Source organism: Hippichthys cyanospilos, chromosome 7 (genome assembly GCF_059441005.1).
Source record: "Hippichthys cyanospilos isolate Australia breed blue-spotted pipefish chromosome 7, RoL_Hcya_1.0, whole genome shotgun sequence".
Taxonomy (NCBI): Eukaryota; Metazoa; Chordata; class Actinopteri; order Syngnathiformes; family Syngnathidae; genus Hippichthys; species Hippichthys cyanospilos.
The window spans coordinates 19,941,879-19,966,304 of NC_142375.1; the positions used below are offsets into that span (position 1 = coordinate 19,941,879).

A 24,426-nucleotide genomic window follows, 5' to 3' on the forward strand; every position below is an offset into this window, starting at 1 on the left:
CACACACAAACACACTTTGGCCAGTTCTATTCCGAATGGAGACAAAAAAATCCCGTATAAATAGTTTATTAGTAATGATTACACATCAGGAGAATTTCCCCTGCCTTCTTTTGGACAGCCAACATAACTCAAGCGGTTATACAAACGAGAGCGTAGATGATGTGCAAGATAAATGTTGGAGTATACATATCTTTAAAAAAAAACGTCTTAATCCCAGCCTCTGGAAAGGATTCATCCCAGTGTATAATCCAAGACGATGAGAGGTTTATACAAAAAGTCCCACCTCATTTCTGATGCCGCTACTCCATCAAGGAACGGCAGCGTGCAATTTGCTGGCTTGTCTTTTGTGTGTCATGTGATCACTATTTCCTCTTTGGGGAGTTCCACGAGCAGGCTCAAAAGTCTGCAGTATGTCCTCGTCTTGTTCACGTCTTCGTCCCAATTTCCATCATAGGTCCACTGTGCTCACCTGACAACTGATGGGAGAAAAAAAAGAGGTGAGGTGAAACTGAGGACCAGTTCGGCCATTTTGAGAGGACTGAAGCCTCCATAAAATGTTGTAAACCCCCCGAAACTATTTTCATTGATTTATTTTAGAAAAAGAACCAAATGTTCAACGTAAAATTGCCCGGAAAATATTTTAAGCTTAGTGCTATCAAGCGATTACATATTTAAATAATTGCAAAATATTCCAAAATTCTGCGCGGTTAATAACATTTTTCAACAACTATTTTCTACGAAGCTTGCAACAGAGATTTCCATGAAATAAATGAAAGGAATGAAACAGCCGATCAGTGGTGTCGCTAGGCCTATTATCATGGGGGCTGAAGCCCCCCTAAAATTTTGTCGATACCATCCAAATAAGACGTTGAAATGGTGGTATCGGTATCTGTGAGTACAAACAAATCACCTACTGATGCCATTTTGTTTAACTAATATGCTAAAGTTCGCAGGTTTTAGCCTAACCAGCTAAGCAATAAGAATTTTCTACTAGATTCATTTTTTTTCTTCCGTTTTCATCAAGTGTTTTTTTAAACAGTGTCAATCATGTCAATCATCTACTGTATTTTTATCAGTCCATCTGTAATAGTGCTAATCATATTCAATTTACGGTCAGGAGTCAGCAAGCTGAAAGGTCAGCTGAAGGTCGCTTTCCTGTTTGACTCCGACACTAAAATTTTGTTCCCATCCTCCAAGAGCAGGAAGTGTTCTTTCGGGAGGTGTTTGTGCATAACATTGTGCGTGTTAGGTGATTTCAGGAAAAGGATAATAAATGCCTCCTGGTCGTACACACTCACCGTTCTTTGTGTTGGAGTTTGGAGCGAGTTGCCGCCTGTTGGCGCACGTGCACTCCAGGTGGTCCTCCAGTCGCACCTGCACCTCCCTCAGTTTGGGTCGCCGACGTACGTATTCGACCTTGGCCACCTTGATGGATGCAATGGGATGGTGAATGTCAAGAAAAAAAAAAAAAAAACATTAACTTAGAACGAAGGTGTGCAAACTATGGCCCGGGGGCCAATCGCAGTCCCCCACATACATGTTAGCGGCCCGTGATATATTCTAGTTTTTGAGAATTGTTTATATGGGAAGAGTATAAAAAAAAAAATGCCCCAAACCATGATCCAGATTTGGTGGTTTTCACGATGCATCACTACTATAACGTTCACTACAGCTATTTCTTTTTTAAATCCAACCTTAAAGAAATCAAGGCGTTTGTCTGCTAGTTATTTCATACCCAAGATTAACAATTTGAACCACTCAAGTGAACCACTAAATATAAGTTGTGAAACATGGATGCGGTTTATCCGTTTACCCTGACTGTGCGGTGGTGCTTGCGTGCCGCCTGGCACCTCATGTTGCTGGTGTTGCAGCAGCCCGTGCAGCGTTTCACCTCCACGCACGGCGGCCAGATGATGAAGTTGGCGGCGGTGGGGTCCACCTGACTGCGAGGGATTTCGTAGATGGTGGTGCGCACCTTGCAGCCCGCCGGCAAGGCCTCCTCCACCGCTGCAGGGGGCGATCAAGAGTCACTTTGAAAGCCCAGCGTGTGTCTCAACAGTAGATTACATAACGTGCCTTGAAAAAGCATTTTCACCCTTCCTGATTTCTGTGCATATTTATTCCTCACAAAGGTTTCAATTCATCAAATCAATCATCTCAATTCAATTTGAATGTCCTCTCCAAAACCGTAATTTTGTTCTTTTTGAGCCATTCTTAAGTGGACTTGCTGGTGTGTTTGCAATCGTTGTTCTGCTGTATGATTCAGAAGTACTGATTATCAGATGTTCTCCATCAGGAACCTCATGGTAAACAGCAGAATTTATTTTCCCATCAATCACAGCCAATAGGCCTGGTCCTGAAGAAGCAAAGCGACCCCGGGCCATCACACTACCACCACCATGCTTTAGCGTTGGCATCATGCTCTTTTTTTGTTTGTTTTAAATTAAAAGCTGTGTCAGTTTTACGCCAAAGAAGCTACATACCTTTGAAAGAGTTCAATTTTTGACTCATTGGTCCACAGAATGCTTCTGCAAAAAGCTTAAAGATAATCAAGATTTTTTTTTGTGTGGTTAGGAAGCCATTTTTTGGCTAGTGTCTTTCTTATGAGTAGAATTTTGAACACTGAACTTAACTGAGGCAAGAAAGACCAGTTTTTTGGAAGTTTTTCTTGGTTCTTTTATGACATCCAGGATGAGTCGTCATCACTGTTCTCATTTTTTTTTTCCGTGGATGGTGGCATGATACATTTGCGCTTGGAATTTTGTAGCCAACTTCACTTTGTTTAAGAGATTCCTTTTAAGTTATTCTTGATTCCACAAAGGTGGTGGCAATCAGGTTTGGGTGTGGCCTCTGAAACTGAACTCAATTATCCCAAAAATCTGGTGAGTCAGTTGTTTTATGATTCAACAAGGGGAGGAAATCACCGTTTCAGATTCATCATTTAGAAACTGAAATTTAGATATCCTTGTGTTTGTCTCAGTGTGATATTAGAATTGCTATGATAAAATGAAACTTTTGTGATACATCTGCAAAAAATAAAGAAATAAGGAAGGGTGCAGATTTTTTGTTGTTGTGCGTCTCCAGTTTCTGTGCGTGTACTCACGAGTGCTCCGCTTATAACGCACGTGTGTGTGCTCTTGCTTGAGTTCCGGTAAGGCGTGAGAGAAGACCTTGTCATAGTGGTGTTTGGTCTCGTCGGTCGCCTCGTTTTCTGGACGCAAGACAAAACAACACATTGGGATGTCGCACGTTAGGACTTGAGAAGATTCCCATAACCTTGTGCCAACACAGACACACACACAAAAACCTCAACCGATAGAGTAGGTTATTATGGGGACATTTCTTGCATGCGGGATTCGCTGTGGTGGTTCTCACAGTCTCATGTGCAACTCATATTGTGGATCTCATTACGTGGAGGCAAGCATCAATCAGAAGATGTGGCTTGATGAGATTAGGATAACTCACTTATGGGGCTTGCATGTTTGCTTGCTGGAATGAAAACATGCTGCATGTTGAGGTCTAAAAAAAACGGACTTTAGGTGATACACGCAGGACCCGTCGTCAGGCAATCGCAAATCATATATATTGTTCCCTTGTTCATCATGGGGTTTATATTACCTAAAATATTTGAAGTAACAAAAAGCCACGAATTGGAGGACTTTTTGTTTTTGCTTTGCTTTTGTTCCCTTTTTTCAAGTTTGGTTCTTTAGTTTAAAAAAATACCACATTTTTCAGACTATGAGTCACAACTTTTTTCTCATGATTTGAGCCCAGCGGCTTATTGTCCTGTGCAGCTTATCTGCAGTTTGTTTTATTTTGCTAGCCACCAAGAGACAATCCACCGGTAAAGCAAATGTGTGACTCCTTTCAAGGTGTCACTTCATGGAACAACTATGAAATAGAACTGAAAAGTTGTGAATCAATGGCTGTGCTCATAAAGAGTTTAAAAAATTTAGTATTAAAAATATAAAATTGAATACAATTGGGTGTGTAAATGGTTGTTCATCTCTGTGTGCACTGCAATTGGCCTCCAATTACTACTTGTAGCCACCTGGGATAGGCACCAGCAAGCCTGTTACCCTTATGAGGATAAGCGGCTCTAGAAAATGGATGGAAAAAAAAAAATCTGTGTCTCCTGCCCAGCTGGTCTCAACATCAACCCTGACATGCAGGAATTCCGGCATGAATTATACATGGCAACGGAGTGGCCTTGCAGCTCAGAACAAATAATAGGCGGCGTGACAACAGCATAATGAAGTGAACCACTTGCCCCCCCCCCACCCTCCCTCATCCAACTTGGAGAGGAGCGGGAGCCATCACACTTCGCATTTGCATGTCAATGATGCCAGGATTAATGGCGGCACCGCACGTGAAAAATGAATCAGCAGAGTTTCCATTACTGAGCGGGAAAAGCTTTGTTTACCTCCTCACGCACATGCAGAGTTTCTCTATAAGTAACTTTTATCGAAAAAAACCAACAACATTCATTTGTCCTTTATCAGTTTAAATCATGTGATCAGTATTGGTTTGTCCGCCATGTTGGCAAAGAACAATGTGTCACTCCAATGGTGCGTGACATCACGGGAAAACTATTTATAACTGTGATTCACAACTCCATTAGTGTACCCTGAAAGATTATTAAATGTAAGAAATGATTAAATTTCCCCTAATTGGTGCAAAAACAATTATATTTACTCCCCCCAAAATTCTACAGTACAGTACTGTGTCCAATGAGATTCTTCACATATAAAAGCGATGAAATTAAGAAAAAAAATAGTCGGTATAAAATATACATACGTACACCATATTGAAGTATAACATTATGACGCAATAATGTAAAATTATGCTCTTTGTACATTCAACGCGTCAGTGATTCTCAAAGTGTATTACAGGTATCACTGGTGGCATACAGGCTCCCTCTGGTGGTGCATGAAAGAATCACTGCCCAGGTAAAGTTCAGTTGTATTTAACTTTTTAGTGTAGGAAATTTTGCACTGAATCGTTTAATTTTCATACCATACACATACATTTTAAGTGAATCTGTTTTCATCTCAAAGTGCACCGTTAATGTTCGCACTGTATATTGTTGCGATAACTTATTGTAATGAAAAATATCTGCAAAGATCTTACTATTTCGTAAAAATACTGGATAATATTTTGGCAATGATAGTGGTATTTGAAGAGTATTTTTTTTAAGATGTACAATTGGTCGCTGCATGAGTTTGGCACCTGTTCAGATTTTTTTCTAATTTTTAAAATTTATTTCATGTAAATCTCTGTTTTCATAGAAAAAGCTTATGGAAGGTTCATCCTCGTTTTTTTTCTCTTAGATTTGTTTAGGACTAAACTTGACTCCCATGAGCGAAATCCTCGCAAGCCTTCCAGCTCCTGCGTGGAATCGCTGAAGTGCTTTTTTTTTCTTTCCAAATTATCCATCTCGGTTTTGGCAAGCGGCTCGCACGCCTTCAGGGTTCATGAAGAGTGTAAAGAGCAAGTTGGGGCAAGTTGGTATCTTAGCAACTTCGAGGTAATGAGATGAGCGGACGGCATCCTTTCACTAGAACTTGTCTAGAACACAACCGCATTAATACCTCCAATTTGTTCTTTAGTGTCACTGACTAATTGGAAAGCATTTAATTTTGTCTAGTATGTCATTTTACATTATGATTTTCACATTTTTGTTTTTTGCCATTCACACTAAGTATACAGATTATGATTTGTTTTTTAAAGTATATTTTAATATTAGTCAAAGTTTTTCACAGTGCTGTGTTGTAGCTTATTTTTTTTCAAGCTACATTTTTTTTTTTTTTTACATCTAATGGAGTGCAAAGATGGAAAACAGGAGGCATTTTTACCTACGGTGTCTATCTGGAGCAGCCGCTGGAGGTCGTCGATGCTCCGGATATCGTTGCGGGACAGCCGCTCCACAAGCTCCCGGGGAATACGAGATTCCTGCCCCGAAAAGTGTCAAAGAGAAAGTCGGTGTTTTATTGATTGGCGCTCACGCTCTTACACGTTTCTCACAAACAGATTCGTCAAAAAAGCAAACTTAAATTTGTGCTTAAAAAAATCATTGTGTTCATTTTTCTTATTAGAAAAGGCTTGCGTTTGGTAAATAATTAAAACTGAATGGTAAATATTAACCTGCAATTTTCGGGTGTGTTTACCTCAGCAGCGGCTCGTAAGAGGCAGAGGCAGCCGGCGAGGAGTTGGAAGAAGGCGGGTTTCATCTCCTCACGGGTCCGCTGGGGAGGGGACACTGATGGAGCCCGGGTGTCGCTCCCTGCTCTCGGCTGGAGCTCAGAACCATGCCTCGGGAGAACAATTCACTCTCCCTCCACAAAAGACTAAGCTTGAACCAACTTCGACGACTACGATAGAATTTTTTGCATCGTGTAAAAAAAAAGAAATAAAGTAATCCGGAGTCACAGGTGTGCAATCCTTAAAGTTTCCCAATTTGTGGATATAATCCGCTAAAATAAAAGATCCGAGTATGTGTTGGGTGTCACCGTAACGTAGTCCCTGTGGCCTTGCCTGCTGTGTGCAGGCTGACTGAACTCCAGACGTCTCGGTCCCTGGATGTGACTACGCGCGTTCCCGTGGTCAAAAAAAAAAAAAAAAAAAAAAAAAAACGAGAGCGCGCTTGTAAAGCAGACAAACCAAATAGATGAAATTCAAAGGGGAGGCTCCGAGATACATTGCGGAAAATTGTTGCATATTTTGGGTGTTTCTAGTCCATTTTGAGGGTTGGTAAAATACTTATGCGTTGAACCCCAGAGCTAAAAATTAATATTATTATTATTTTTTTTTGTGGAAGCCTCTTTTTAAGTTCAGTGTGTTGCTGCGGCGTTTTTCAATCATTTTTGAGATTAAAAAAAAAAAACACCTTGAGGTACGCCACCAGATGAAAAGATTAATATTTGAAACACCACACTATATAAACACGATGACGTCATTTCAATTAGATTAACAGAACTCAAATGAACAGCATCAGATTTAGCAACAGGTTTAACGCGTGGTAGCATACTTATTTACCCCCAAACCTCAGTTCTTCACCAATTTATAAATCTAACACACGTGACTGTCAATAGTCAAATAGTACATCGTCGTGTGACTCATTGCGTGCATATATTGGCCACCAGGGGGCGGTATAATACATTCATGTGTACAGCATATACACGAAGAAGACGTCAAACCTGCTCTGTTAAGTAATACACCCTAGGTTATTTTGTTTTTGTTTTTGTTTTGTTTTTGTTTTAAACTCAAGACAAAGAATAATTATGACGATAGACAGGGAACAAGCAGTGTGCCTCCAGCCAATCTTTTTTTAAAACCGTTATTGGGTTTCATCTGTAAATGCTTAAAAAATGGGGCCAATATAATCCAAGAATAAAATACGATTAAATATAAACCAGTCCTTCTCAGAAAACACTAACCATTGTCAGTCATAATGATCAAAAGTGGCTTGCATTAAAATGTGGGAAGCATATAAAAGAGTACTGAACTATATAAAGTGTCCTTTGGTGTTCAATGGTGGTCAAATGAATAATGTATTCAGTGAAGAATTACAGTTAAGGCGAATCAAGCGGGAGAGGCTCAAAGTTTAAGCGTCCCTAAAATTTGGAAATAATCCAGCCCGGAGCATTGGAACATGCACATACACACATTCACTCTCCCTTTGTCTCATTCAATTTGTCACACACACACTTAATCTGACGTGAGAGAAAGGGAAGAATGAGGAGAGAATACAGTAACAGAAAGTTGGGAGAGAGACATTCCAGCAATGTTGGACCAAACATTTGTCCAATTAAAGCCCATTTATCCTGTCACAAGTGAAGAACCATCCCAACAAAAATACACACACACACACACACACACACATGGAGGAGTGTATTGGAGGGGAAGTGGGTCATGACCAATTCAGACCTTGAATGGCGGCACGCTGTCACTTCCTGCGTTCTCGCACTGTACGATGCACCTCACTTGTTTGCTCTTCTGGACCGGCACGGCTCCCTGCTGTCCAAATGCTGCGAATGTGACCCCCACGCACCCACAAACACACACACACACACACACACACACACACACACACACACACACACACACAAATACTCATCATACAGTATGTGTACTGTAAAAGGCCAAAATTTGGGAGCTGTATTCGTTGATTTTTTGCACCATGAAAAATAAGGAATTAACTAAACTTAATATAAGCCATAACATATATTTTAATCGTTTTAAAGATATAGTTCCGCTTACAATCCGTGTGAAAAAATAATCACCGCAAAACCGCCAAAAAACCCATGGAGTGATATAAAAATCTGTAATATGTGCTGAACACGCGTGGGATGACTGCATTTGCCACCTAGCAAAAACATTGTTTTCATATTGTAAGAATTATGAATTTTTTTATTAATCATTTCATACAAATTTAAAACTTAATATCTTTTACCACTGGAAAAAAATGATGTTTTGGAACTAATTTAGTTGATCTTTTAACAGTTCATTCATTTGTGTTTTGTTGGGCTTAATCTTTGTTTTTTTGGCGCCGCCTCTGGCCGTTGTTGGTATTACATTTTGTAGTGAGGAAGCATGGTGTAGCTTCGCTTGAGAGGAATCACTGTGTGTGACACACACATTGTTGTGTGTCTCTGTAAATTGAGTGTCTGTATGTTGTACTATCTTTGCAAGAAATTTATCATTTATGTTCATATGCCCAGAATTTATTTGTTGTATCCAATAACTTGTGATTATGGATTACATGCTAGCTCGTTAGTTCTTATCTTCAGCATGTTATATAGTGCTGCCTTGCATGCGTTTAGCTCGTTAGCATGCCTGCTAACAAACTCAGATGTAAAACACACACACATACACGCACTCACACACAACACACACACAAAAAAGTTCCATCCTGAAAGTTTCCTCCTCTTCCTCTTTCCTACTTCCTTCAATTCTCTCACCTTCCACTCAACAATAGATTCATGTTATAAATTAAATATTGCTCAACAAAATTACCCAGGGTCGGGTTAATTAAGTGGCATGATCTAGCCGGCAGCTGTTTGGATAAGTGCCGAGTTTGAAAACAGCATCTTAGTGGGAGTTTTGGAAAAACTGATGCAAGGTGGTCAATTGTGTGTGGTTCCATTTGGGGGACTTTAATCTCCTCGGGTGGGAAATAATTGGGAGTCAGCGTGGGAGTTAATCGTGCTTCCCGCTGACAGAAGTCACTTCACACACACAAAAGTTATACTAATTGCTAAGAGCCACCTTGTTGACTTACTGATTTCAAAACGTACATGTAAAACATGATACCAAATACTTCAAAAAAACGCTTTTTTAATGCATTATGTCATTCTTTTCGGAGTAAGAGCAAACTAATTGGAATAAGAAACTATTTATTGCTAAGTCCAGTATCTTAGTACTTTATTTCCTTAAGTAATGGGTTCCTTAAGTACTTTAGTCCCTAAAGTAATCAATTACCTTAGAACTGAAGTATCTAAGAAAAATGAATACCTTAGTACCTTTATTACCTTAAGTAATCAATTACTTTAATAACTATTTATAATAATTGATTACTCTTGTACTTAACCTAATGAATGAAAAAATGGTTACTTTAGTACTTCATTATCTAAAGTAATCCATTTCCTTGGAACTCAATTTCTTAAGATGATGATTAAATTACTGCTCAATTATCTCATTCATCAAGTAGGGACAGCTCTTCAGAGAGACATAGATTTATGTCACGTAAAATGTTTTTGGAAGAATGCATCACCGTCCCTCAAACGTCTTCTCAAGCTTTTCTGCTGCTCTCTTTTCCTAAGAGGACAATTAGGAAAGGTCTCTCACACACATTATTAGCTTGCTGGGAACTGGGAGGATGAAGAAAAATCCCTCTGTGTCTTCATCCAAAGGGGAGTATTTCTGCTTCATTGTAGCGGAGGATGTGCAGGGGGGGGCATCGTTCGGGAGGACTGATGTGATGCTTTTGGCTCGGAAACAATGCCACGCTGTCCGTTACGGGCTTACTCGAGTGAAGCAGTGTGAGCATGCATGCGCAACTCATTTCAAAGAGGTGACGTCATAACGTCAAGGACAGTCTTGATTTCAGATGGTGTCTTGCTGCCATGTTGAAATATTTCTTTGAAAAATAAATGAAGGCAGCAAGGCAAGGGGGTATAGCTCAGTGGTAGAGCATTTGACTGCAGATCAAGAGGTCCCCAGTTCAAATCTGGGTGCCCCCTTTCATCTGTGTAGTCCATGGCTTTTAGGGCACGGGCAGGCATTCTTTATTGCTAAATTTGAATGAAAATCAATCACTAGCAAAGGGGGTGTAGCTCAGTGGTAGAGCATTTGACTGCAGATCAAGAGGTCCCCAGTTCAAATCTGGGTGCCCCCTTTCTTTTGTGTAGTCCAAGACTTTAAGGGCACGGACAGGCATTCTTTATTGATACATTTGAATAAAAATCAATCACTAGCAAAGGGGGTGTAGCTCAGTGGTAGAGCATTTGACTGCAGATCAAGAGGTCCCCAGTTCAAATCTGGGCGCCCCCTTTTTTTTGTGTAGTCCAAGAATTTAGGGCACGGGCAGGCATTCTTTATTGCTAAATTTGAATGAAAATCAATCACTAGCAAAGGGGGTGTAGCTCAGTGGTAGAGCATTTGACTGCAGATCAAGAGGTCCCTAGTTCAAATCTGGGTGCCCCCTTTCTTTTGTGTAGTACATGACTTTTAGGGCACGGGCAGGCACTCTTTATTGATAGCTTTAAACGAAAATTGTATCTAAATCAAGGGGGTGTAGCTCAGTGGTAGATCATTTGACTGCAGATCAAGAGGTCCCCATTTCAAATCTGGGTGCCCCCTTTCATTTGTGTAGTCCATGACTTTTAGGGCACGGACAGGCATTCTTTATTGCTAAATTTTAATGAAAATCAATCACTAGCAAAGGGGGTGTAGCTCAGTGGTAGAGCATTTGACTGCAGATCAAGAGGTCCCTAGTTCAAATCTGGGTGCCCCCTTTCTTTAGTGTAGTACATGACTTTTACGGCACGAGCAGGCATACTTTATTGATAAATTTTAATATAAATGCGGTATTACCAAAGGGGGGTGTGGCTCAGTGGTAGAGCATTTGACTGCAGATCAAGAGGTCCCCAGTTCAAATCTGGGTGCCCCCTTTCTTTTGTGTAGTCCAAGACTTTGAGGGCACGGGGAGGCACTCTTTATTGATAGCTTTAAACGAAAATTGGGTCTAAATCAAGGGGGTGTAGCTCAGTGGTAGAGCATTTGACTGCAGATCAAGAGGTCCCCAGTTCAAATCTGGGTGCCCCCTTTCTTTTGTGTAGTCCAAGACTTTAAGGGCACGGACAGGCATTCTTTATTGATACATTTGAATAAAAATCAATCACTAGCAAAGGGGGTGTAGCTCAGTGGTAGAGCATTTGACTGCAGATCAAGAGGTCCCCAGTTCAAATCTGGGCGCCCCCTTTTTTTTGTGTAGTCCAAGAATTTAGGGCACGGACAGGCATTCTTTATGGATAAATGTTTATGAAAATCAATAACTAGCAAAGGGGTTATAGCTCAGTGGTAGAGCATTTGACTGCAGATCATGAGGTCCCTAGTTCAAATCTGGGTTCCCCCTTTTTTAATGTAGTCAATGACATTTGGGGCACAGGCAGGCATTCTTTATTGATAAATTTTAATGAAAATCAATTAATAGCAAAAGGGGGTGTAGCTCAGTGGTAGAGCATTTGACTGCAGATCAAGAGGTCCCTAGTTCAAATCTGGGTGCCCCCTTTCTTTTGTGTAGTACATGACTTTTAGGGCACGGGCAGGCACTCTTTATTGATAGCTTTAAACGAAAATTGTACCTAAATCAAGGGGGTGTAGCTCAGTGGTAGATCATTTGACTGCAGATCAAGAGGTCCCCAGTTCAAATCTGGGTGCCCCCTTTCTTTTGTGTAGTCCAAGACTTTGAGGGCACGGACAGGCATTCTTTATTGATAAATTTTAATGAAAATCAACTAGCAAAGGGGGTATAGCTCAGTGCTAGAGCATTTGACTGCAGATCAAGAGGTCCCTAGTTCAAATCTGGGTGCCCCCTTTTTTATGTAGTCCATGACATTCGCTCTACGGGCAGGCATTCTTTATTGATAACTTTTAATGTAAATGGGGCATTACCAAAGGGGGGGTGTAGCTCAGTGGTAGAGCATTTGACTGCAGATCAAGAGGTCCCTAGTTCAAATCTGGGTGCACCCTTTCTTTTGTGTAGTCCATGACTTTTAGGTCACGGACAGGCATTCTTTATTGATAAATTTTAATGAAAATCAATCACTAGCAAAGGGGGTATAGCTCAGTGGTAGAGCATTTGACTGCAGATCAAGAGGTCCCTAGTTCAAATCTGGGTGCCCCCTTTTGATGTAGTCTAACATTTTGGGCACAGACAGGCATTTTTTGTTGATAACTTTTAACAAAAATGAGCTACTGGCAAATGGGGGTATAGCTCAGTGGTAGAGCATTTGACTGCAGATCAAGAGGTCCCCAGTTCAAATCTGGGTGCCCCCTTTCTTTTGTGTAGTCCATGACTTTTAGGGCACGGACAGGCATTCTTTATTGATACATTTTAATGAAAATCAGTCACTAGCAAAGGGGGTATAGCTCAGTGGTAGAGCATTTGACTGCAGATCAAGAGGTCCCTGGTTCAAATCTGGGTGCCCCCTTTTTATGTAGTCCATGACATTCGGTGTACGGGCAGGCATTCTTTAGTGATAAATTTTAACGAAAATGATGTGCTAGCAAAGGGGGGTGTAGCTCAGTGGTAGAGCATTTGACTGCAGATCAAGAGGTCCCCAGTTCAAATCTGGGTGCCCCCTATCTATTTTGTAGTCCATGATGTTTGGAGCACCTTCAAGCAAAAATGGGGTGCTATCAAATCAGTGAGATAGCTAAAGGGTAAATGGAAATAGGCTTCAGTTAAAAGGGGTTATTGCTTCGTGGGGTCCCCTTGTCAAATCAAGGTGTCCCTTCTCTACTTCCCCATGCAGTCCACATCTGCTGAGATTCGCAGACTCTGGCACACACTTCCAAATAAAGCTTCATCGAAATAAAGCGCTGGCGCCATCAGCAGGATACACAAACTTCGCTCCATGTATGATGCGCTGCCAGACAAGAAAGAAGGCCTTGATTTCCAGATGACAAAAAAAGACATTTATTTGACATTAAACATAAATTCCTTCATAAGTATAACAAAATGGAACAGGAGAAATCAGATGTCCCAGTCCAGTTGGTCTTCAGTTTGTCTTTCAAGTAGTTTTTGCGCAACTTTTATTTACGTAAAGCGGAACAAACTAATGACATTGAATACAAGAGCTGTATCAAAAATCAAATCAAAAACTCTTCTTTCAAAAAGATTTTTCATTGACAGTAGAGCTTGTGCAGTTCTTGGATTGAAAGTCAAAAGCTTGTGCCCGGCGAGTATATAGCGTGTGTGTAAAATTCTGCTTACGATAAAGTTATTAGAGAACACTGTGAGACCAAAGTGCAACAAAAAGACAAATAGGCAAAGAACTGTCAGTAAACATGTCATCATCGAGAGTAATAAAGTTTGTGCATACATTATATTATTATAATATTTATATTAGAGGTAAATATGGAAAAACGCTACCTCTAGACAACCAAGATGCTGCCTTAGATACAAAGTGTATCGACTCACAGACCTTCTCCATCTTCAGTGCTTGACCGTGGTCACTTGGGAGCAACTACCCCTTTGCTCTTTTCTTCTTAGTTGTCCACTAGCGCTTTGGCAAGGGACTGCAGAACCTCCCTCTTGTCATAGAGATACATCTGCGTTTCCCACAGCATGTCCACCAGAATGGCGTCGCTCACTTCATCCAGCATCACCTCCTGGGAAAGCTGCGGGCTAAATCTGCAGGAGAATGTTTTTTTTTTTTTGGTCCAACTATCACATTAAATGAGGAGCATTTAAATAAGAAACCAGGGAGCTGAAATTTCACCTAGATAGTGACAACATGTCAAAGTTCAGCATGGCTCAACCACTTAGTTATCACACAACCAGGAATGTGCTATCACTTGGTTAAAATATTACGAGAATGATGTGGAAGAAAATGACCCAAAAATGCACAAAATACTGTGAAAAGATTAAGTGAGCGTAGCACACCTGTGGTAGACTGTGTCGATCATCTCGCACCAGGCGCTGGCTCGGTCCACGGCGCAGCCGTCAGAGTCAGTACACTGCCATATAGTCATACACTTTGTTAACCTCAATTCCTCAAATTCAGGAAGTGAATTGATACTCACGCAGTCCACTAGCATTTTGCCCAGCTCCTTGGCTCCTACGATGCTCTTGGCCAGTTCCAGCGGATTGGAGGGTCGGAAAACGTCCACGGAACTCACTGCTACCTGGGGTGGCTTACCTGAGGACACACGGGGGTGATGTGAGAATTTGGCACAGGAAGAACAAGTAAACAAGCAAGTGCGATTGAAACGCCGTACACAAGTACAAATTGCAGTTTACATATCCATACACTATAAGGCGCACCGGATTATAAGGCGCACCCTCAAATAATGCCATATTTTAAAACGTTTTCCATATATAAGGCGCACCGGATTATAAGGCGCACCCTCAATTAATGACATTTAAAAAAAAACTCAATCACAATATAGCAATACTCAAAGTAATAGCAATAATAACTCAAATAATAACGCCAAACTCTCAATAGCATAATAAATCAATGTCAATATGAGCAACCTTGTTCAACTGTAAACACACAAAAAAAACAGGTAAAGCTTACTTTAGCACTTCATTCCCATCTACCAATCCCAATCTCAATATTGATCCATATGTAAGGCGCGCCTGATTATAAGGCACACCATCAGCTTTTTAAAAAAAATTAAGGCTTTTAGGTGTGCCTTATAGTGGGGAAAATACGGTAATCGTGATTGTTATTTTGGCCATAATCCTATGTCACACTATAATAATTGACTTGAGGGGATTACCAGTCCCAAGAGAAACAACTAGACCCAGCTTCTTGATCTCCACCCCATGACCCTGAGAAGCAAGAGAGAGCGTTATTAGAAAACAGACATCTTATAATTCATTGAAGAAATAAATTCCCCAAAGTTGCATTACCTCTGCTTTCAGCGCTTTGTAGTGCTGATGGATCTCTGACATGGCGTCGAGCGTAGGGTTGTTGGCCAAGAGCCCTCCGTCAAGGAAGCGTCCCATCGGCCGGAAGTAGGTGGGGGCAGCGCCACTGGAGCGGGCAGCTCGCCACACAAGTTGCTCTTATGGAACGACAGAACACAAAGGATTCGCCTTTAAATGGGGCGTCTGTGTGAGGCGAGCGAGGCCTAACATTCCAGCGCGCCGACAGAGCCACCAAGCGTCTAACGGTCACCCGCGCACACACCTTCGTTCGTCACCTTCCTACGCTTACTGGGTGGCTCCACTGTGTATCCTACTAGCAAAACATCCTCATCCTCCCACCCTGCAACGACGACACTACTAGAACACGACGGCAACGCAGCGCGGTGACACAAGCTAGCCATATCCTACCTTGCGGGATGGTGAGGGGCTTGAAGGTGGCGGTGGTGGCGTACGGAGGCTCTCGTTTGACTGAGGGGGGTTCGTAGTTCCGGAAAATATGAAGCTCTCCCGGGTGTCGGTCTGCCAGAACACTGGTCACCATCACCCTGTGTGAAAAATGAAGACTATTTCAATGGGCAATTAGGGCTCTCATGAGCACTGGCTTTGAATTACAATAATACCTAACAAAATTTACCTGTGGATGAAATTCTGAAGCGTGGAATCTCAGTGGACAAAATGCATGAAAGTTTAGCATAGTGGGCTATCAAGGTAGGTGTTTTCAAAATACAGTCAGCCCCCTGCTTACGAGCATCCTGATTTGCGAACATTCCGCCTTACGAGCGTGGATCAGGGAGAACTTTGTCCTCCGCTTACGAGCAAACCTCTCGTCTTGCGAGCATTCCGTCAAACCAGCCATTGAGTATGTAGAAATGTTCTCGCCTAACTGCGTCAATATATTCAGCAGTTGCGTCATCTACAATGATTAATAGATACTTATGGCGGTAACGTGAAGGCTATTGGTCTTACAATCTCACACTGACTGTCTCACTCACGGTGTCTAAATATATTACCATTTAAGTGTAGTGTTTGTACAGCTAAAGGGAAAAACAGCTGACATGAAATTAAATGTGCCGATTGCAGGACAAAGAATTGTCATTGGTTTAAATGTGTGTTTTTTTTTTAATTAATTGTCAATACATTCCAACCGTTTAAAAAAAAGTGCGAATAATTATCAGTCAGTCAAGGAGACGCCAATATGCTATTGGTCGATTAAGGTCACCCGGTCTCACTCACGGAGATGCTATTGGCCGGCGTCACACGTCAATCACAGAAATGCCGATATGCTATTGGCCGAACGCCTTTATCTAGCTTGATGGGACAGGATGGAAGGAAGTAGACAAAATGAGTGAAAAACGGAATGTTTTGAAGACTTTGCAAACTTTATCTGTTAGACATAGCTTCTAAAATTACTAGCAGCGGTAAAGGAAGAAATAAGAGGATGATGTTTTAGTATCTCCGTGATTTGCACCATGACTGAAAGAGTTACTGTAACACTGTAAGACCAATAGCCTTTATGCGTTGCGGTATTAACTCAAGAGGTTAATCTCTGCACCCTATTACGGGTGATGATACAGCGCCATATAATGGTTGCTTGACAAAATTGCATGTCAGGTTAATCGGCGATCTCCCGATATGCATTGGGACAGCGTCATTGTTGCAATTTTGTGAGTTGTAACCAAAGGTGAACTGACACTCGAACAAGCCATAAGTGTGCTGCCTAGTAAATGCAACACACACAACCACCTCTCCGCTTCCACCGTGCTCAATTCACGTCGGGAAAAACAGTTGACATGAAATTAAGTGTGCCGATTGCAGGACAAAAAATCGTCACAGATTTAAATGTGTTTTAATCAATAAGATGTCAATACATTCCAACCGTTTAAAAAAAAAGTGCAAATAATTATCAGTCAGTCAAGGAGACGCCAATATGCTATTGGTCGATTAAGGTCACCCGGTCTCACTCACGGAGATGCTATTGGCCGGTGTCACACGTCAATCACAGAAGTGCCGATATGCTATTGGCCGAACGCCTTTATCTAGCTTGATGGCACAGCTGGTTGGGATGGAAGGAAGTAGAGAAAACCCTGACTGAAAAAGTTACTTTGACACTGTAAGACCAATAGCATATCTGATTTACCGTATTGACTTAGGGCATTCATCTCTGCTCATCTCTGCTTATCTCAGCACAAGTCACGTCTTTCCAAAGGTAAAAGTCATTTATCCTTTGTATTTGTTATTTAATGCAACTGTACAGTAGATTATGTCACTTAATATTAATTTATGTATACAGCGTGATGATTTTACCTAAGGCTTCTGCGCGCGTTGCACGCACTCACGAATTAACATGGGTTTGGATTGCCCGCTATACGAGCAATTCGAGATACGAGCGTAGCCGCTGAACGGATTAAGTTCGTAACCCGGGGGCCCACTGTATGTCCACACGCTCCACTCACCAATTCATAAAAGTGTATATAACAGTATCTAATAAAATGTATAATTATATATGTAGGACTACACCTATGGATGTTAAACTCTGCAGACTCGGGCCAAAATGCACATGAGAGCATAGTGTATGATAAGTTACTGAATCTGGCCAATTGAATGAGTGCATCAAGGATAAGCAGAGCAAGGGGATTGGACAAAACTATAAACATTTACAATGGGATAAAGAAAGCAACAACACATTAATTTCATCACATTTGTGAGATTTTCAGCGGTGGCCTCGTCGGGCCAGTATCAATGAACTCTGATTGACTCAGTCATATAGCCACTGTTAAATGTCAGGAATGAAAAATTAACGCATGCATACTAAAACCTTGTGATAATCTAGACAGTATGAATTTATTGACACTTTTTTAATGACTTTGTTGATATTGTTGTATTTTTTCTGTCATAAAAAGGAATCCAGTTTTTCTTAACATTTGTATTTTCCAGGTACCTTTCCACTTTTTAAACAAAAAAATATAGCCAGTAATAGTAAATTAAACAAAAAAACAAAAAGATGTATGGTTTATTCACTGTACATGATGCTAATACCAACAATTGTTACTTAAGGCAGTGAAAATCTGACATTTACTTTGTGCCCCCGTTGCACTACTATTCAGTGTTTTGTTCATGTTTTTTTCTCATTATGTTAAGTGACCTTATATACAGTGTCAAAAGTACTAGAGGTATCACTCTTGTACTGGTATCAATGTGGGAAAAAAGGTGTGTCAAAAATCCTTACTTTTCTGACTATGACAATAAAAATGTATTTTTTTCTTCCAAGGCAAAGCATTCCTTGCCTCTGACACTGTTTATATGTGTTATAATGAGACTGAATGAAGTACTGACCTGGGGTACTGAACGTCTGCCATTTTGGTGTTCTCCCCAAACTCTTTCTTCAGGAAGTCCTCCAGAGGAGCAGATTCGTAGGGCCGCGAGCCTCTGAACACCTGCTCCTTCATTCGAAAGTACAAGCAGCGGAGGTACTCCATGGACTTCCCTGCACATTGAAGGATTGTCATCGTTTTCAAGCAGGGATGAAGGAGGCAGGTGCGTGAGTGAGGTTAAACACACCGTGGACGATAGCAAGGGCCAGAATGCCGCCAGTGCTGGTGCCGGCCACCCAATCGAAGAGTTCCCTGGTGGGCCGGCCAGCTTCTTTCTCCAGAGCGATCAGCATCTGGATCAGAACCAAGCCCCTGATTCCTCCCCCGTCCAGACACAGCAGAGTGTCCATCCTGCAGTGGAGTAGATGGTACTTCATAGATTTTTTTTTTTTTTTGGCTATTCACTCATTCAATCCCTAAAACAAATGTATACGTCTTAAAAGAGTCCAGACATACTAATAGTTTTTTTTTTTTCAAATAATATGTTCAAATAAGTTTTCAAATGACTTTTCTGTCTAAGGGCATAAAGAAATAAATATAAAGTACCGAAATGAATGTCTAAGACTTTTGAGAGTTACGTAAAAATATGTCTTTGGGATTGGATGAGTTAAAATAAAGCTGCTGTATATGCACACACCTCCTTTTGTCCCTCTTGGAACCGTCAACTTCAGACTTGCCTCTACTCATTGCGGCGATTGTAGCTCCCATGTACATCATGTCCTCAAACCCTGCAGACCAATTTTTGAATGAACGCATGTGAGGGGGAAAACGCGGACATCCAAAAGCACAATAAAAACATTTCGAGTTGTAGAGGTAGCACTTTATACGTCGCACTACGCCAATGGAAATCCGAGTCATTAAAATTAAACGAAAACATTGAACATTTAGCATGTTAACACAAGCTTTACCTATGCCTGGCGCTGTAGCCTTGTTGATGATGGGCGGAGGGCTGCTGGGGGAGGGGGGCAGGCATCGTTGCACACCCACACTACACAGCATGTCCAGCAGTATCTTTCTATTAGGACCTTTTTTTTTTGTTTTAAACAACATGCCAGCATTCTCAGTTAGACATGCACACACAAAGCAAGAAGTTACAAAATTATGATGCAAAAAGAAGCCCTTCTGTAAAGTTTATGAAGTACTGTACTTTGAGTTATGAGTTATTAAAGAAGTCAATCTAAAGTACATTGTTATAGAACTTTGTATTAAAATACTGAGGATCGTTATTTAATGATAGTATGTGCTATTCCTCTTGTATTTATTACACACAACAGACAAAATATTTAAATGGTTTCCAGCCAAATCTAAATCAATTTTAATGAGTTAATACAAAAAATATGGCCTAAAAAACACGGGGCAAAATTAAAAAAGAAACATTTCTTTTTATAAAGATGTAAGAAAACGGTAAAATTAGGAGTGTGAGGCACTGAAAAATGTTAGCTGCAGGGGAACATGAAGTGGCTAATAACATGCTAAATTTTCTCAATTAACTTTCAATAAAAGTCAGTTTTCGTATCACTATTTCAAAAGGCTGTAGGATGAAAATGATTAGCGATAAGGTAATACTGCAAAAGTGGCATTGTGCAATTTTGCTACTTTAACTAATTCAATGCCATTACTCATAGCTGTCAATGGCAGTGAATGAGTTAAAAAACAAACAGCTTTCTCACATAAGTGAAACTTTTGGCAACTCTACCTACATTTGTCCAAACGTGACCATGCATTCAAATGAAAATGTTTGTTAGTAGATAATATGTGAATTACCACTAATGTACGCCTAAAAAAAACATGGGGTTTGATTATTAACAGTACCTTTACTGCTGCGAGCAGCGATCAGTCCCGGCGTCTCCCCCAAGTCGTTGTGGATCTCAACGTCGGCCCCAAACACAATCAGAGCTTTGATTAGCTCCAGGTGATCCATCTATTCTGACGCAAAAGGTCATGACTTCATTGAACCTATTCAAGGATCCAAACCCGGGAAACGCACCTTCATGGCGAGGTGCAATGCCGTGTTGCCATCCTGCCCCTTCAAATTGGTGTTGGCACCGTGGGTGAGCAAGACCATGGCGGCCTCGAAGCGACCTCTTTTGGTGCAAATGTGGAGGGCGCTCTCGCCTGTTTTACTGAGGTAGTTGATAGCGCTGCCTCGCTCCAGCAGCATGCGACACATCTACGATATAAGTGACAGTAACATTTGAACATCTGAAACTGTAATTCTCCATCATTTACAGCCATTGTATTTTGTGTCCGCTTATATAGAGAAAAAATTGTGAGACTGACTCGTCTGTCATCTCGCGCAAAAAACTGACACGTTGAATGGAAGACAACGGAAGGAAAGACCGGCTGTCAACAAGAAGGTCTCGTCTCCGCCCCCTCCTGGCAATTTTGGCTGTGTGCATGTTGTCTCCACAAATGATTTCATTGAGCTGTTTAAAGCTTTCTCTAATATAACCAGTGAAACAACAACAACAACAAAAACATCTGGATGCACTTTTCTTGATAAACCTCTTAAGTAGAGTCTCGATATTTTTGCCACCTATTTACACTGCCGATAACCTGTGTAACGTGAAGTGTGTGACGTTTCTTACTTCTGCTGTTTTAGCCCAGTGGAGGGGTGTGCCTCCATACAAGGAGTCTTCAGCGTGCAGCTGGTCAGGGTCTGCTTTCAAAATCTCTTCGGTACAGCTGAAAATACAATTCTTAGTCATGTACATGGAGATTAACGTAAACACATGCAACGCTCTTTGTAATGCTCACCTCTTCTCGCTGTATTTCATGGCAGAGTGGATCGGGTAGCCCACGCCACCGGCGATGTTGCACTTAGCCCCGCCTCCCAAGAGGGCTTTGACGGCCTCCACTCGACCCAGGCGGCACGACACGTGCAGCGGCGTCTCCCCGCTGTTGTTCAGCTCGTTCACACCCGAGCATAAGCGTGAACATAACACCTGTGTGACACACAGTAGCCATGGCCTCAATGAGGAGCAAAACAACAACTAAGTGCAGAAGCACTTTTATTTATCATATGGATTGAGTGCCATCACTAAGGTCCATTTGTCTTAAAAGCAATGGAGCAATAATGGCTTGCATTACTGGCAACATCCTGCTAAAGATGAAATTACGCCATATATATGATGGTATATAGAGTATGATTAATTTCCCTTGTGGCTGGATAAAATATCCATCTAATTGAGGCACAACTAGTTAAAAAGCCTGGTGCAGAAAAAAAGGTGTTGTTGCCTTTCCTTTATGCTTTTTTGCCATTCTGCTATTTTCTTGTTAAAACATGGGGCCATCTTTAATTATTTGGAGTACCCTTCTTATTTCCTTAACTTTTACATGAATATGCTTTGCAGAAATAAAACCAATGATGATACATACTGAGGTTGCAAATGCAATGCCAAAGTTTAAATTAAAAAACAAAAAAAAAATCAGGCATGGATGGCACAACACTCCATTTTAAGGCTAATTTTTTCGTTTTTTATCCGAAATTGCTTTCACTGGTAAGGGGCTACTTGGCTGAAAAAATACATTTCACAAGGGGCACATTAATTTAAAACAACAGATTGGGCGTCCCTGGTTTGCACTAGTGCGGCCACTTAAAATATATCACTGTAAAAATTGTTCTTATTTGACTTCCCCTTAAATGCCACGCGCATAAGCATCGCCATGCTTTCGGAAAGTAATATGAAAACCAAGGATCGGCTCCTGCTCACCTGGATGATGGCGGGGGAATCGTGCTTGGCGGCGATATGCATGGGCGTCTCTCCCTGGTGGTCTCTGATGTCTGTGCGGGCCTGACTCTCCTCCAGCAGCTCCTTTACGCACGCCGCGTCGCTTTTCTCGCACGCCAGATGCAACGGCGTTTGACCCAGTGCGTCCCGAGCATTGATCTGACTGCAAACAGAAAACTTATCAGAGAAAACCCCCGTTTATGTCGAGGGATACATTCCAGGCCGGAAACAATCGACGCCATCTCGTCTCACCTTTGAACATAGTTATGTTTGAGACACTCTCTGAGGCCCGTGTCCACGGCGATGTGAGCGGCGCTCCAATCCTGGTGGTTCCGCAGGCAGTCGACGATCATTTGGGCGGTCTCGGCCTTCATCGGCGGGAGTGTGTCGTAGAAGGGCGGAAGTTTAAGAGCGTACTGCGGGAACCAGTTCATGGCGTCCTCTTCTGATGCCACCTGGAAAAGCCTTATGCCAAAAGTACATTTAGAAACTGATCAACTGACCCCTAAATTAAGTTTTTCTTTTAAAGCAAAGTCTACTATATTGATAATTCTTTTTAGGCATTTTGGGACCTTTTTGGTCAATATTTTGGCCAACTTTCTGGCCATCATGTGCATCGTGACAGTTCTTGTGCATCACTGACCTCAGGGCCGCTGCAGGTGTGTCAGGGCACATAAGCACACAATCCCACGACTGGCACTGGGCATTCTTGTAGAGAACCAGACGTCCTTCCTGCCTCAGCTTGATTTTCCCACCCCCTCCGTAATCGGAGAGCTGCACATCCCTCACCCGGTAAGGGTTGGCGAACAGGGTGGATACGGAGGAGACTGTGTCCAAAAGACGGCCCAGGAACTGCATCGTGACCTGGGAGGAATCACAATTTGAGCGTGAGTGGTTGAAATTGTGCCTTTTTTGTTTAACATGACTTTTAGCTTCCTAGTGCAAGACACATTCCTTTTCTCCGCTTGTATTTCTAATGGTCCCTTTAACTTTGTCAGTGGCCTTAAGGTCAGTCGCATCAGTCAAAGCTTGTAAACAATGGTAGGAGGTGCTCAGGTCAAGTGTCAGGTTCATGCACTAAACCAGGGGTAACCCTCCCCGTTGGCCCCTTCCCGATAGGTCCCTGGTGACCTCTGTAGGCTAGCTGAAAAGTTGAACCAGTTCCTTGCTATTCGTAGGAGACAGCAACCAAGCCCCGCCAGGAACAGCAAAATATGAAAGTAAATGGCAGCACCAGCTGAAATCTTTCTAATTATGTCATAAAATTGCTTTCATTTGAGAGCAAAAACGGCCAACATGAATAGGAAAAAAAGATTTATACTGTACTGTAAGTGCAAGCACTTGCCACAAGTTGGCAGCAAAACCCAACCTTTGATGAAACGAAGCTCCTCATCACAGTCGACAATTTTCTTTAGTTCAGTGGTAGAGCTCTATCTCGTGTCGATCGGAAAATTTTTTTTTAGACCCATACTAATAATATTGTTACTGCTGTTGATTAATTCGTCTTAAAAATTTCCGTATTCCGAGCCGCCTTGAACACAGCATGACTCTTGACAACGTTTTATATCTTGGAATTGAATCCGTTGGTTTTTCATATTAAAAGGGCACTAAGCTGAATTATTTAACCTTGTTTGTGTAACCCTGCCTAGGAGACTACAAGAACACATCATTTATTTACACGAAGTCAGAACCTTCAAGCTTCTTTGCTGACGACCAGTAGCACTCTTTCTCCTAGGACGAAGACACAATCAATGCTCCAGCTTGGCTGTCATTCTTTCAGTTGTACCTTTATCTTTACAAAGTATGATACTGTTCGTGAAACTCCATTACGAATGATAAACAAGCGAGTTCATTCATTCTACTCGCAAGTTACTGCTAGTCCAATCGCACTTCAAATGACAACACAAACGTCAGAACGGCGAGGCGGTGCGAACGGTCATTCAGCGTCTGTTACAAACCGGTTCTCATTGTGAAAACGAAACTTGATACATTAACCACCCTCTTCCGCTTTTAATCGCAGATAATCGCTTTATAGAAGCGGACTAATATGTACTTACGATGACCTCGCTCCTGTGTGATGTCTGACTTATGATAGCGACACCAACAAGCGTTGCTCTGCAACCAAGCCTGATGAGTGACACATAATGAGCCAATCAAAGCTCAG

General features: G+C 41.6%; 2 protein-coding genes and 18 non-coding genes across 21 annotated transcripts; 18 read left to right on the forward strand and 2 right to left on the reverse strand.

Annotated features, from left to right (window-relative positions):
- Positions 1 to 50: 50 nt before the first annotated feature.
- Positions 51 to 7,167, reverse strand: LOC148421501 (platelet-derived growth factor subunit A-like). Its single transcript, XM_088420116.1, has 6 exons — positions 6,168 to 7,167; positions 5,856 to 5,952; positions 3,104 to 3,211; positions 1,814 to 2,007; positions 1,299 to 1,425; positions 51 to 476 (listed from the first exon to the last, which is right to left on the reverse strand). The coding sequence occupies exons 1-6, from the start codon at positions 6,228 to 6,230 to the stop codon at positions 466 to 468; spliced, it is 600 nt and encodes a 199-aa protein (XP_088276242.1). The 5' UTR covers positions 6,231 to 7,167; the 3' UTR covers positions 51 to 465.
- Positions 7,168 to 10,169: 3,002 nt separating this feature from the next.
- Positions 10,170 to 10,241, forward strand: trnac-gca (transfer RNA cysteine (anticodon GCA)). Its single transcript has one exon. It is a non-coding gene; the product is annotated as a tRNA-Cys (tRNA).
- Positions 10,242 to 10,324: 83 nt separating this feature from the next.
- trnac-gca (transfer RNA cysteine (anticodon GCA)) lies at positions 10,325 to 10,396 on the forward strand. Its single transcript has one exon. It is a non-coding gene; the product is annotated as a tRNA-Cys (tRNA).
- Positions 10,397 to 10,479: 83 nt separating this feature from the next.
- Positions 10,480 to 10,551, forward strand: trnac-gca (transfer RNA cysteine (anticodon GCA)). Its single transcript has one exon. It is a non-coding gene; the product is annotated as a tRNA-Cys (tRNA).
- Positions 10,552 to 10,633: 82 nt separating this feature from the next.
- trnac-gca (transfer RNA cysteine (anticodon GCA)) lies at positions 10,634 to 10,705 on the forward strand. The gene has a single exon. It is a non-coding gene; the product is annotated as a tRNA-Cys (tRNA).
- An 83-nt stretch (positions 10,706 to 10,788) lies between these two features.
- trnac-gca (transfer RNA cysteine (anticodon GCA)) lies at positions 10,789 to 10,860 on the forward strand. The gene has a single exon. It is a non-coding gene; the product is annotated as a tRNA-Cys (tRNA).
- An 83-nt stretch (positions 10,861 to 10,943) lies between these two features.
- On the forward strand, positions 10,944 to 11,015 carry trnac-gca (transfer RNA cysteine (anticodon GCA)). Its single transcript has one exon. It is a non-coding gene; the product is annotated as a tRNA-Cys (tRNA).
- An 84-nt stretch (positions 11,016 to 11,099) lies between these two features.
- trnac-gca (transfer RNA cysteine (anticodon GCA)) lies at positions 11,100 to 11,171 on the forward strand. Its single transcript has one exon. It is a non-coding gene; the product is annotated as a tRNA-Cys (tRNA).
- Positions 11,172 to 11,254: 83 nt separating this feature from the next.
- Positions 11,255 to 11,326, forward strand: trnac-gca (transfer RNA cysteine (anticodon GCA)). Its single transcript has one exon. It is a non-coding gene; the product is annotated as a tRNA-Cys (tRNA).
- An 83-nt stretch (positions 11,327 to 11,409) lies between these two features.
- Positions 11,410 to 11,481, forward strand: trnac-gca (transfer RNA cysteine (anticodon GCA)). Its single transcript has one exon. It is a non-coding gene; the product is annotated as a tRNA-Cys (tRNA).
- An 82-nt stretch (positions 11,482 to 11,563) lies between these two features.
- trnac-gca (transfer RNA cysteine (anticodon GCA)) lies at positions 11,564 to 11,635 on the forward strand. Its single transcript has one exon. It is a non-coding gene; the product is annotated as a tRNA-Cys (tRNA).
- Positions 11,636 to 11,718: 83 nt separating this feature from the next.
- trnac-gca (transfer RNA cysteine (anticodon GCA)) lies at positions 11,719 to 11,790 on the forward strand. The gene has a single exon. It is a non-coding gene; the product is annotated as a tRNA-Cys (tRNA).
- Positions 11,791 to 11,873: 83 nt separating this feature from the next.
- trnac-gca (transfer RNA cysteine (anticodon GCA)) lies at positions 11,874 to 11,945 on the forward strand. The gene has a single exon. It is a non-coding gene; the product is annotated as a tRNA-Cys (tRNA).
- An 80-nt stretch (positions 11,946 to 12,025) lies between these two features.
- On the forward strand, positions 12,026 to 12,097 carry trnac-gca (transfer RNA cysteine (anticodon GCA)). The gene has a single exon. It is a non-coding gene; the product is annotated as a tRNA-Cys (tRNA).
- Positions 12,098 to 12,180: 83 nt separating this feature from the next.
- Positions 12,181 to 12,252, forward strand: trnac-gca (transfer RNA cysteine (anticodon GCA)). The gene has a single exon. It is a non-coding gene; the product is annotated as a tRNA-Cys (tRNA).
- An 83-nt stretch (positions 12,253 to 12,335) lies between these two features.
- trnac-gca (transfer RNA cysteine (anticodon GCA)) lies at positions 12,336 to 12,407 on the forward strand. The gene has a single exon. It is a non-coding gene; the product is annotated as a tRNA-Cys (tRNA).
- A 79-nt stretch (positions 12,408 to 12,486) lies between these two features.
- On the forward strand, positions 12,487 to 12,558 carry trnac-gca (transfer RNA cysteine (anticodon GCA)). The gene has a single exon. It is a non-coding gene; the product is annotated as a tRNA-Cys (tRNA).
- Positions 12,559 to 12,641: 83 nt separating this feature from the next.
- On the forward strand, positions 12,642 to 12,713 carry trnac-gca (transfer RNA cysteine (anticodon GCA)). Its single transcript has one exon. It is a non-coding gene; the product is annotated as a tRNA-Cys (tRNA).
- Positions 12,714 to 12,794: 81 nt separating this feature from the next.
- trnac-gca (transfer RNA cysteine (anticodon GCA)) lies at positions 12,795 to 12,866 on the forward strand. The gene has a single exon. It is a non-coding gene; the product is annotated as a tRNA-Cys (tRNA).
- Positions 12,867 to 13,177: 311 nt separating this feature from the next.
- On the reverse strand, positions 13,178 to 24,376 carry pla2g6 (phospholipase A2, group VI (cytosolic, calcium-independent)). Of its 2 annotated transcripts, XM_088418479.1 has the most exons (19): positions 24,320 to 24,376; positions 22,906 to 23,126; positions 22,515 to 22,727; positions 22,245 to 22,425; positions 21,289 to 21,476; positions 21,120 to 21,216; positions 20,519 to 20,701; positions 20,344 to 20,452; positions 19,440 to 19,556; positions 19,169 to 19,259; positions 18,719 to 18,882; positions 18,494 to 18,644; positions 15,569 to 15,705; positions 15,423 to 15,500; positions 15,143 to 15,297; positions 15,010 to 15,061; positions 14,311 to 14,426; positions 14,171 to 14,244; positions 13,178 to 13,918 (listed from the first exon to the last, which is right to left on the reverse strand). In XM_088418479.1, the coding sequence occupies exons 2-19, from the start codon at positions 23,118 to 23,120 to the stop codon at positions 13,774 to 13,776; spliced, it is 2,466 nt and encodes an 821-aa protein (XP_088274605.1). In that variant the 5' UTR covers positions 23,121 to 23,126; positions 24,320 to 24,376; the 3' UTR covers positions 13,178 to 13,773. The 2 variants fall into 2 exon arrangements, with proteins under 2 accessions (XP_088274605.1, XP_088274606.1); XM_088418480.1 differs by lacking the exon at positions 15,423 to 15,500.
- Positions 24,377 to 24,426: the final 50 nt, after the last annotated feature.

Excerpts from the sequence above, each read along its gene's own strand:
- LOC148421501 (XM_088420116.1), bottom strand. The coding sequence starts at position 6,230 with ATGAAACCCGCCTTCTTCCAACTCCTCGCCGGCTGCCTCTGCCTCTTA. Across the intron at positions 3,212-5,855 it reads GCTCCAGATAGACACCGTAG|AAAACGAGGCGACCGACGAG; the intron begins GTAAAAATGCCT and ends TCTTGCGTCCAG. Across the intron at positions 1,426-1,813 it reads AGCACCACCGCACAGTCAGG|GTGGCCAAGGTCGAATACGT; the intron begins GTAAACGGATAA and ends GCATCCATCAAG.
- pla2g6 (XM_088418479.1), bottom strand. The coding sequence starts at position 23,120 with ATGCAGTTCCTGGGCCGTCTTTTGGACACAGTCTCCTCCGTATCCACC. Across the intron at positions 22,728-22,905 it reads ACACCTGCAGCGGCCCTGAG|GCTTTTCCAGGTGGCATCAG; the intron begins GTCAGTGATGCA and ends TTTTGGCATAAG. Across the intron at positions 18,883-19,168 it reads TCCAAGAGGGACAAAAGGAG|GATGGACACTCTGCTGTGTC; the intron begins GTGTGTGCATAT and ends ACTCCACTGCAG.